This window comes from Pseudochaenichthys georgianus, chromosome 15 (assembly GCF_902827115.2).
Source record: "Pseudochaenichthys georgianus chromosome 15, fPseGeo1.2, whole genome shotgun sequence".
Lineage (NCBI taxonomy): Eukaryota > Metazoa > Chordata > Actinopteri > Perciformes > Channichthyidae > Pseudochaenichthys > Pseudochaenichthys georgianus.
Genome location: NC_047517.1, coordinates 5,313,009 through 5,325,042, shown reverse-complemented (window position 1 = coordinate 5,325,042; position 12,034 = coordinate 5,313,009). Strand labels below are relative to the sequence as shown.

Sequence of the window (12,034 nt, the reverse complement as noted above, 5' to 3'; positions counted from 1 at the left end):
CTCGAGGCTCTGGTCACAGAACCATTTGAGCCTCTGGAGCTCTCCTCCCTGAAGGCGCTGTCATTAAAAATAGTGTTGCTGCTGGCCCTGACTTCGGCCAAGAGTGTGTCCGAGCTGACCGCTCTGTCGGTGCACCCGAGTTGCCTGTGGATCGGGGGGGGCCGTAGCAGGGCGACACTCAGGCCGACACTCAGGCCGACACTCAGGCCGAACCCCTCCTTTGTTCCCAAGAACTTAAGGAGTTCGTTCAGGTCAAGTGCTATACAGCTGGGCGGCTTTAGGCTGCGGCCACACGAGGACGAATACGGCTAAACGCATAGGATTAACGCAAACGCAATCACAAACAAGCTTCCGTCCACACGCAATAGTTATCCGGATAGTGTCTGCCCACACGAGACCGCTCCGTTTAGCTCCAACCGCTGGAGAAGCTGCAGTACATATGCAGGAGCCTGTACGTGGCGCTGTAACTTCCTCCACAAAAGCAGCGAAGAAGCATGGTTGTCATGGTTGCCCTTCTGTTTATTCTCCGCGGTGGGGGCCGAGGGAACCGGGCAGAGTTTTTCGCCAGTCAACGTGTATTAAAGTTTAAATCTTCTGGACAAAATGATAAAAGTGCCGGTCAAAGGTCTTCTTTGTTATTTATTGAGCTTTAAAACAAATGAATAACGACTCTATATATTATAATAATAAAATACTCGGAGCCTCTCTTTTTCCTCCCTCTCTTCGGACAGCGTCAGTGTCTGTCTCATGCAGCATCTGATCCAGTAATCAGTGACCCGGCCGACAGTAAAAATAAACATATTTATAACTAGTTTAGGGAGTTTGAGAGGTAATTAAAATAGCTAAGGGTGATGATCTGACTTGAAGTGTGTGTGTTTTGCTGCAGCGGGAGGAGCTGCAGGTGAGCAGAGCTGCGTGTCTCCGTCCTGTCAGATTACACTTCACTCGCGTTTATGTCCATATCGAGAGAAAGATAAATAATCTGAATTCAGGGTGCAGTTTACTTTGACACGGGGGTGAGCAGCAGAGGTGGGGAGAGGCGGGGCTATTGCCTCATCATTATTGCTGTAGATGTTGCACAAACAACTGTAGCATGGTCAATAGCGTCCGGAGCACGATAGCAACTCTGCGATCCGCCATTGTTGTTGTTGTTGGTGGCGAAACACTTCAGCAATGGCGCGGGGTAAGCGGAGGTGAGCAGAAGAGGTGGGGCTATTGCGCAATCACTATCAGTGATCTGGAAATGTTCGGATAGGGCGTACACACGGAGCCGTTTGACCCCCCAGAGAGTTGCGTATGCCTTTCTATCCACCTTGGGACCCGTTATCGTTTCCTCAGTCGTTTAGTGCCGTATTCGGTCGTCCTCGTGTGGCCGAACGGTCTATATGACACTAAACAGTAACGCAAACGACCGAATTCGTCCTCGTCCCACGAGGACGAAAACGGCTAAACGCATAGGATTAACGCAAACGCAATCGCAAACGCAATCGCAAACGCAATCGCAAACGCAATCGCAAACGCAATCGCAAACGGCTTCCGTCCACATGCAATAATTATCCGGATAGTGTCTGCCCACACGAGACCGCTCCGTTTAGCTCCAACCGCTGGAGAAGCTGCAGTACATATGCAGGAGCCTCTACGTGGCGCTGTAACTTCCTCCACAAAAGCAGCGAAGAAGCATGGTTGTCATGGTTGCCCTTCTGTTTATTCTCCGCGGTGGGGGCCGAGGGAACCGGGCAGAGTTTTTCGCCAGTCAGCGTGTATTAAAGTTGAAATCTTCCGGACAAAATTATAAAAGTGCCGGTCAAAGGTCTTCTTTGTTATTTATTGAGCTTTAAAACAAATGAATAATGACTCTATATAATATAATGATAAAATACACGGAGCCTCTCTTTTTCCTCCCTCTCTTCGGACAGCGCCAGTGTCTGTCTCATGCAGCAGCTCATCCAGTAATCAGTGACCCGGCCGACTGTAAAAATAAACATATTTATAACTAGTTTAGGGAGTTTGAGAGGTAATTAAAATAGCTAAGGGTGATGATCTGACTTGAAGTGTGTGCGGGAGGAGCTGCAGGTGAGCAGAGCTGCGTGTCTCCGTCCTGTCAGATTAGACTTCACTCGCGAGAGAAAAATAAATAATCTGAATTCAGGGTGCAGTTTACTTTGACGTGGGGGTGAGCAGCAGAGGTGGGGAGAGGCGGGGCTATTGCCTCATCATTATTGCTGTAGATGTTGCACAAACAACTGTAGCATGGTCAATAGCGTCCGGAGCACGATAGCAACTCTGCGATCCGCCATTGTTGTTGTTGTTGGTGGCGAAACACTTCAGCACTGGCGCGGGGTAAGCGGAGGTGAGCAGAAGAGGTGGGGCTATTGCGCAATCACTATCAGTGATCTGAAAATGTCCGTATAGGGCGCACACACGGAGCTGTTTGACCCCCCAGAGAGTGGCGTATGCATTTCTATCCACCTTGGGACCCGTTGTCGTTTCCTCAGTCGTTTAGTGCCATATTCGGTCGTCCTCGTGTGGCCGAACGGTCTATATGACACTAAACAGTAACGCAAACGACCGAATTCGTCCTCGTGGGGCCGCAGCCTTAGTCTTCCACCCCATATTGGGGACAGGGAGGCTAAACTGCACCTCCTCTGCCCGGTACGTGTGCTGGCATGTTATGTGGAGAGCACGGCTGTCATTAGGCGCAATGAACAGCTGTTTGTGTGCTTCAGGGGGGGTGTGGCCGGTAAAGCTCTGTCCAAGAAACGCCTGGCAGAATGGCTCTGCGAGTGCATTACACATGCCTACGGTCAGGCGGGGAGAGCCTTCTCCACGGGGGTCCGTGCGCACTCTACACGAGCTATGGCTGTGTCAACAGCCTTATTTAGCGGCGTGAGTGTGGAGGACATATGCACGGCAGTGTCTTGGTCCACGCCAGGCCACTTCATAAGGTTTTATCCCTTGGAAATGTCTGGCTCCTTCTCATCGTCTGTGCTTGCTGGGGCAACACAGGACTGGTGAGGGGGGGAGGCGGGCTGTGGGTCAGTAGTTATCTGACCCCCCCCCCCCCCTGGACATAATGCACTTATGGTTTCCCATGCTCCTTAGGCACCCGGGAAACATGGTGCGCAGTGAGCCCCATACAGGGCTGGAGCCTTCCTCACTTTTTTCCATGCACACTCTTCACGAGGTAAGCGTGTCTGAGTGTGCTCTATCAGCCTAGTAAACTGCGGCCCCGACTCCTCCACGGTCATGGCCGAGGGAGGAGAGGTTGCGGTGCAGTGGCTGCTAATCAAAAAGCCGTTCCACATTAAATAAACAGATGTGGAGCAGATGTTGAGTTTACATTATCTAAGCAGAGCTACTCAAGTATCTAAAACTTAAAATGCTAAATTGTATACTTACAGGATTTGAGTGTATTAACTAAGAAAAAGTAAATATAGATTAGATTAGAATCTTTAATGACCACACAGCCAGGCTGGTGGAATTCGTGTTCAGTGCAGTGTATTACAGCTTGTTCCATACAATAAACAGACAATAAAAAGTACAACACACAGCACAGGGCAAAGACATATCATAACATAAAGTTCAAGGTGTGGTGGATTGTTATTGTTCATTGGGGTTATGTAGAGTCCATTTAGTGTCCGTATTGCAAAGGGGAAGAAGCTGTTTTTAAAGCGAGCGGTTTTGGCGGACAGTGACCTGTAGCGCCTCCCTGAGGGCAGAAGTTGGAAGACATGGTGACCTGGGTGGGAGGGGTCCGAAATTATTTTCTTTGCCCTTGTGACAGTTCGTTGGTGGTGAAGTGATTCGAGTGATGGAAGGGGACTGCAATCAAACTAAAATCAAGTCAAAGGATGTAAATTGTATTAACAGCGCTACGCATTATGGCATAATCATAATCACTATTATTTTCAATTCAGAACAAGAGTTTTTATCATGATTATTGATTAATAACTTTCACTTCTAAACTTTTTGCCTGCTAATGTACAATTTGGGCTACACAATTTTGGAAAAAATATTTTGTTTGGCATTAAAATGCATCAATTGAGAACCTCTTCTAAAAATAAATAAAAAAGTAGGTGGCAGTGGCTCAGTCTGTAGGGACTTGGAACTGAAGGGTCGCCGGTTCACGTCCCCATTGGACCAACAACAACAAAAAGTGAGCTGGTAGCTGGAGAGATGCCAGTTCACCTCCAAGGCCACTGCCGAGGTGCCCTTGAGCAAGGCACCTAACGTTGAAACTGCTCCCTTAGCGCCAGGTACCTGGCAGCCTCTCTGCTCTGCTACCTCTCCTATGTGGTTGTGTGTGTGCATGTACAGTATATCCTCTGTGTGTGTGCATGTATATCCTCCCTGTGTGTGTAATGTGTGTAAACACAACAGAGTGGGGAAAGACATTTCCCTGTAAGGGATTAATAAAGCATATCTTCTTCTTCTTCTTCTTCAAATTAGTGTTTGTTTCTTTAATTGAGTGCTCTAATTCTCATGTTTATGTCAAACGAAAGCATCACATATGTACCTGCCCTAAGCTGTGTGTGTGTGTGTGTGTGTGTGTGTGTGTGTGTGTGTGTGTGTGTGTGTGTGTGTGTGTGTGTGTGTGTGTGTTTTGTCAGCTGCGGCCACCTGTACCACTACCAGTGTCTGCAGCAGAAGGCCTGCGGGGGGGGCGTCACTTCAGAGCTCAACCAGCGCTGGAGCTGCTACAAGTGTTCCTCCAGCCAGGGGGGGAGGGGGGGGGACTACCACCGAACTGAAGAGAGGCCGCATCACGTCCCTGGCACAGGTGTGTGTGTGTGTGTGTGTGTGTGTGTGTGTGTGTGTGTGTGTGTGTGTGTGTGTGTGTGTGTGTGTGTGTGTGTGTGTGTGTGTGTGTGTGTGTGTGTGTGTGTGTGTGTGTGTGTGTGTGTGTGTGTGGTGTGTGTGTGTGTGTGTGTGTGTGTGTGTGTGTGTGTGTGTGTGTGTGTGTGTGTGTGTGTGTGTGCAGGGTTGGGAGGGTTACTTTGTAAATGTAATCAGTTACTGAATACATGGCTCTGAAAGTAATCCGAATACAGTTACAGTTACGTGTCTTAAAAAAGTAACATAATCAGATTACTTTTGGATTACTTTCTTTTTCCTGGGTATGTTTTGGTGAACAGGAGACACAAAAAGCAAAAGGAAACTGAACGTGTTTTTACGGTTTTAATGGCTTATCAAGAGCACAACTGAAACATCACATCTGAAACGATGTAACAACATAATACACTCTTTGGGAATGCAGCTTGGGACGTGAGGAGTGAGGGACACGGCTTAGAACGGGCGTGTCGCCTTCTGTCCTGCCAGTGTTGGCAGGACATGAATTAAAATGTCGAACTCGGACTTCATTTTAAGGAGTGTGTGCACCAGTCTGCCTTGATCTATGTATTCAGTGTGTGTGTGTGTGTGTGTGTGTGTGTGTGTGTGTGTGTGTGTGTGTGTGTGTGTTTTAGAAGATCCTAACAAAGATTGTTTCAGATGTTTTCACATGCTAACCTTTTATTTGTAAAGCTTTTGGTCAGGGTGTCGCAAATCTACGGTTATCGTCTAGACAGGACCATGTCTATGGCCCCTTGGTTCCTACTAAACATATTCATGTATAAATATAAGCTTACAAGCATAGGGTTCTATTTTCCTGCAGGCGCAAAGAAGCACTTGGGTGCAAGCAGATTTGATGCACTTTTCTTTAGTAGAATGTATCTTTAGCATCAGTAATTTACTGGTGCTGAACTAATGTGTTGACAAATTATCTCAGACCAACCATTGTATAAAATGATTTGATGATTCTGTAGAATATTTGAATAGATACACTGTTGTGAATTTTCTTCCAATAGCTCACAATCCTGACTGCCTGTTCTTCTCTCCATCTCCCAGACTCGTGTTACGTCGGTGCATCATGACGGAGGAGCAGAGGCTAACGGGAAGAAGGTACAGCTCACAGACAGGATATAGAAATAATGTACTGCTGGTGGGCCGCCATCTTCGGCTCTTGTTATGTTTTACAGTCAGATTGAATTTCAGTCGTTCAATTTAAAAAGGCAATTCCTGCTTATAACAGCCTGGGCCTCGTGTCCTGCGACTTATTTTTTTACATAATGTACATCATTTGTAGCAGTGCTATAAACACAGTACATAAAGCTTTATTGCAGCATTCTAATGTGTCTACTGTCAGGTATGTAGGGAGGTGTGTGACGCAGTGGGTTGTGCGTAGGTGTTCGGATCAGGGGATCTCTCTCTCTAGGTCGTCCTTAGACGAGCCCTCCATCGTCACTTCCAGTCATCCCGGTTCTCCATACATCTGGCCAGTTCACCATCCGCTGCGATGTTCCTGCGGACTCTCGCCGCTGGAAGTATAGGATTTGGGATGACTTTGTTCTTCATGGTTGGCTTTACTATGCTGATTAAGGGCGCAACTCCTCTGTCTTGGTTTTAGTTCAGAGTGTCCTTCTCCTAGATGGGTTGCCTTCCATGGCTATGAGCCCCATCTGCCCCTGCTATTTTGCCCATAGCTGGGGAGCAGTTTTTAGGGAACGGTTTCAGGTAGAGAGGAGACTTGGGGCTTTTAGCAATATAAAAAAGGTGTATTTCTGCTGCTTGTACTACAGCTGCTCTCTGCATTAGTTCATTTTAGTTAGTGCTTATTCTTTGACAACCTTCTTCTGTTCTTCGCCGTGGGCCAGGTGTTTGTTGAAGCAATGCTGGACTCTCAGCAGGAGCAGTCCTGGGATCAGCTGCGCTGTCTGTACAGAGGACCGTCCAGGGTGAGCTCAGGAAGAACCTCCCTGTTAACACATTAACCTTTTGAAGTATTCTTTTATGATTTTCAACAAACAGAAAGGTTGAATTGTGATAATATAATAGATTTGACACAGAGATATGAACAACATGATTAACAGCAGCATTACATACAGTAATCTGCTATAATACAGCGTAGTGTTGTGCATGCATTATGCCAACCTTGTTAATAGGACATTGATATTGGTTTAGAAACATGCCAGAGAGCCTCCTTCTTCAGAGTTTTATGGTTTTTTACTATTTTTTTAATTTATATATTTTTTTCTTTTCGGTAACTTTATATTAAGGTACACAAATTCACCATCAACTAGTTGTTAATTAACATGCATATTAGCAGTATATTGGCTCTTTATTAGTCATTATAAAACACTTATGCGCCTCTCAATATGGGCCTAATAAGGCAGCAGCACCACAAGAATAGTAATTCTCCCATAATAACACTTAACAAATATGATCTATTCTTCTGTAACAAGACATGAAACTATAAGTGTTAATTGTGTTTAAATAACTCAAAATGAGGTATTTCTATCTAAGAATATGTTCCCCATTTTAAAGTGAAGTCTTGTTCATAACCAATAAGCTATTAGTTGGACTCTAATTGACCTGAACAGGTTCCCTATTCTGAAGTTGCCTCCTCTTCACACTTTGTAAATACATTATAGCACACAACTACTGAAATTAACCTCAACAGTACATGAACAAAGTAGGCACACGTTGAAATATTATGCATTATGCATTACATGTCACTTGTTAGACGCTTTTATCCAACGCGACTTACATACTCAGTACTGTGGACAATCCCCACAGGAGCAATTTGGGGTGAAGTGTCTCAGGGACACAACGACACGCTGACTGCAGTGGGACTCGAACTTGCCCTGATTCAAAGTTCAGCGCACTAAGTTCAGTGCATTATCCCACTGAGCCACAGCCTCCCTTAAACCAGAGAACATACAAACATTCATTGTGTCATGTATTCTGGTAACTATCACAATAAATACATTGTTTAGTGTTCATAACAGTATTTTAATGTAATAAATAGCTAGTTAATATAATAAAATACACAGTAACAATACAATAATTATACAAAAAACAACCAACCTACAAATTAACCTACATCAAAATAAATATATTATCTAAAACGGGTGCATTTTATTAAAAATAATAAATAGTGTTTAATATTTAAATGGGAACAAAAACGGTAACAATATGTATGATAAGAAATGCAACAAAGAAATTACAACATTTTTTTCTTAAATGTTTTTTTCCCAATCTGGCCAACATTTCTGTCTGTTGAAGCCACTTCTTGAAGCAAAGTGAAAAGAAATGTACATATATAAGTACAGTGATACAGCTTCACCAGCAATAGAGTTATTTTAGACACAATTAACATTTATAGTTTAATGTCTTGTTACAGAAGAATAGATCATATTTGTTAATTGTTATTAAGGGATAATTACTATTCTTGTGGTACTACTGCCTTATTAGGCCCATATCGAGCAGCGCATATTAAGACCAAAACCATGTACAACAACTTCCTTACTTGCAATAAATAAGCACTAATTAGAGGGTCATTGAGGAAAAACTCTCAACTAATGGCCTATTACTTCTAGAATATGGTCATGTAGAATAAGGCAATAATACATGTTTTATAATAACTAATAAAGAGCCAATATACTGCATGTTAATTAACAACTAGTTAATGGTGAATTTGTGTACCTTTAATATAAAGTGTTACCTTTTTTTCCTCTTTTCTCGTGTGTGGAACCCAGGAAGAATAGCCAAGTGTTAGTGCTAATGGATCATAGAAGACATAAATGGTAGTTTTATAACCATGACCAGGACTGGAAACTCCAAAACCATCGAATCTTTTATTAATGCAATTTTTTAAAACTTAATATCTACCTTGCGATTACTATTTAAAGGTCACCTATTATGCTATATTTGAACAATATACACTGAACAAAAATATAAATGCAACACTTTTGTTTTTGCTCCCATTTTTCATGAGATGAACTCAAAGATCTAAAACATTTTCTATATACACAAAATAACCATTTCTCTCAAATATTGTTCACAAATCTGAAAACATCTGTGATAGTGAGCACTTCTCCTTTGCCGAGATAATCCATCCCACCTCACAGGTGTGGCATATCAAGATGCTGATTATTGCACAGGTGTGCCTTAGGCTGGCCACAATAAAAGGCATAAAACAACTTTACTCTAAGTCCCTCCCCTAGATGAATACACAGACACACAGCTGGGGAGGGGATTCAGCGAGAAACTATATATGGGGACAATAGGTTGGGCGGGACATTGCCAGGAGTTCAACGTAAAGCCAGCCCACATTATAGTAATGTCGTCTTATCGGCAGCAACTCTGGATCAGCTCCGTTGTACCCGCATTTTTTGGGGATGTGGGTAAGGAGGAAAAAAGAGAGGGTTTTATTTTCTGACACTTTGTGAGTCTCCTTACACACTAGGGACACATATTTATGTATAAAAGACATCAAAAAGTGCATTTTGCATATTAGGTGACCTTTAACACTTATACAGGTACTTTAGGTAATTATTTCAGTGTATGAGTGTGTTCTAAAATATTTTCTCACTCTCTTTCTTCCAGTTGTCCATCCTTGCAGAACTCTCACAATGCCAAAGCAACGAAAAGACAGGGCTACTGATGCCGACCCAACCCGGGACAGAGAGTTTCCAACTCAAACTCTCTCCTCCACCCTTAATAGAAGAATAGCACCATCACTGGATCATATTTTCTTCATTTGTTCAGAGACTGAGATTTAGCTTCCATCTGATTTCCTTCATTCCCTAACTATCTTTCATAAGTAAATATTGCATTGTAACACTTATTATTATTCAATGACATTTGATATTATATAAAATGTTTCAATATGTTTATTTCAAAACAAATTGTAACTGTCTAATTCTGATAATTGTACTGATCTCATCCATTGTAAATGTAATGCAGTTGGCTGAACTGGGTTGCGTTACTTGCATCTTTTTTGTGATGGAAATTATACTGTAACTTTGTTTACACCCAGTAAAAACACGCTTTAGCCTCTTTTTTTTAGAATGTGTCGGAGCCGGGATGCCTGTTAACTTATTCCGGCAAATTACTCAGACCTGCTAATAACTTCAACTGCCCAATTCAGTTGTGACATTTACAATCGTCCGACAGAATTCAGAGGCATCTCCTCATAAATGGCCGGTGATAATAAAAAGCACATTCACACTTTCATTCAACAAACCAATTCTCATACACACCTATATCCAGCATGAATTCAGAGGACCATCCTCATAGGTGGCTGGGTGCTAATATTCAACAAATCAATTCACATACACCGCTATCCAGCATGAATTCAGGGGGAAGTTCCTCATAGGTGGCTGGGTTATAAAACTAATTTGAACATTCATCAAACAATTCACTCAGCATTCAACAAATCAATTTGAGAGATCTTACCAAGTTTGAGAGCCCTTACCCGGAGAGAGCTTACCAGGGGAAAAAAACCCCACTCTCTAGTTTTCTCCCTCTCAGCTAGTGCTTTTATGATCCACACAGGGACAGAAAACCAAAGACACACCTTCATGCCCATATTTGTGGAAAAAGGGCATGGCCTCTGATATGCAAGACTGGACATGTACAGACCTATGTTACAGACATATTCTATGGCTATGGCATAAACACCTTTTTGGGGCCTCAGTATTTCTCCAACAAGTCAGGAGCCCCCCCCCCTCCCTATTGTGCACCGCTGTGAGGGAAAACAACTGTCTCCCCTCTCTTATCAGTGACACTCATAAACTATAATATGTTTTTAAACTCAACTTAACAAACCACTTTGTGTGGTACATACTGTGATTATAGAAACATATAATGCATTTTCATTGAGGGTTATACAAGAATATATTTGATTATAATTAACTTTCGTCTTAATTATTCAACCTAATATGGAGACCTCAACAAATGTTATTCTGAAACACTTCTTTATTGTAAAAATATCACAATTACCTTGTCAGCTTCTTATTGATAAATGGTCTGTGTTGACTGAAACCAAAAGTGAAATAAGACTCAAAATGTTACCTCCTTGATAACTGTGGTGCATGCAGCAGAATTTAAAATATTTGATTGGATGTTTCTTAGGCCCAATCCCAAACCAGGCCCAATCCCAAACCACGCCCTACCCCTACACACTCCCCCTCCGTGACGTTGTGAACTCCGTGGAGTGACACTCGCAGCTCAACGAGGCTCCCTCCTGTCAGATGGAGGGAGTAAATACAGCTGCAAGCTTTGGGATGGCCTCCTCTCTCTCGGCAGAAACAGGAAATGCTGTAACTGTATGTAACAACGGTTTCAAATCAGCATCTCTTGGGAAAAAAATAAAAATTAAGAACTAAAATAAAACTCCCAACACCTTTTAATTGTGTTGCTTTTTTGTAAAGCTCTTTTAGTTTTAAACCTGATTTTTATAAGCTTCTCAGTTTTTGCAACAGTCTGGGGGGGGGGGGGAGGAGCTCCAACAAGCCATTTAGGACAGAGTGAATATCGGTGACTACACATACTATACAGAGATGCTGTATGAGAAACCAATGTGAGTTTGGAAAATTGCACAGTATAAATCTATTCTAGACCTCAACAATGGAATTATGATCAGTAGAAATGGCCATGACATGGGCCCTTTCAGAATAGTTGAACTAACAACCGGAAAGTCTGCACACTGTAACCAGAAACAGTTACACATGTAGACTGATTCTTCATTGTAAAAACACAAAAGAGGAAAGGAAAACTGCAGATAGAGGCGAAGTCCCTCCCCTTCCGAGGGATCTCATGGGACCCCGGAAGCGGAAAATTATACATTGAAGTCAATGGGGAGAGAAAAGTAATCTTTCGATCCCGTTTGAATTGTGCCACGAATGACACATATGATGTTTGTCAATTTAAAAAGAACATTTTGCAAGTCAAAAAAATAAAAATGTGTCGTAAAACTGTGAAGTTACAATTTTTTTTGTGTGAAACCGCTCAGTGAACTACAGGTCTCTGGTCTCGCACAATACGCGTCACCATCACAAAGATGGCCGCCACGTTAGCAAATTTCACCTGTTTCTTTCAGAATAAGGCGAAAAGTATAAAACGAGGTGAAAATCACTACAAGTCTGGGCATGTTGAGAGCTGTACATACACGAAAGGGGAGTTAGTCGGTTCTGTAAGAGCAGCGGGACCG

General features: G+C 43.0%; 1 protein-coding gene across 1 annotated transcript in view; it reads left to right on the top strand.

The window, feature by feature from the left end:
- vps8 (VPS8 subunit of CORVET complex) overlaps positions 1 to 11,801 on the top strand; it is a 111,329-nt gene extending 99,528 nt beyond the window's left edge. The window contains 5 exon segments of the mRNA XM_034101307.2: positions 4,611 to 4,736; positions 4,738 to 4,780; positions 5,887 to 5,940; positions 6,693 to 6,773; positions 9,427 to 11,801. Coding sequence (XP_033957198.1) covers positions 4,611 to 4,736; positions 4,738 to 4,780; positions 5,887 to 5,940; positions 6,693 to 6,773; positions 9,427 to 9,552 — 430 coding nt within the window. The 3' untranslated portion in view covers positions 9,553 to 11,801.
- The last annotated feature ends 233 nt before the right edge of the window (positions 11,802 to 12,034 follow it).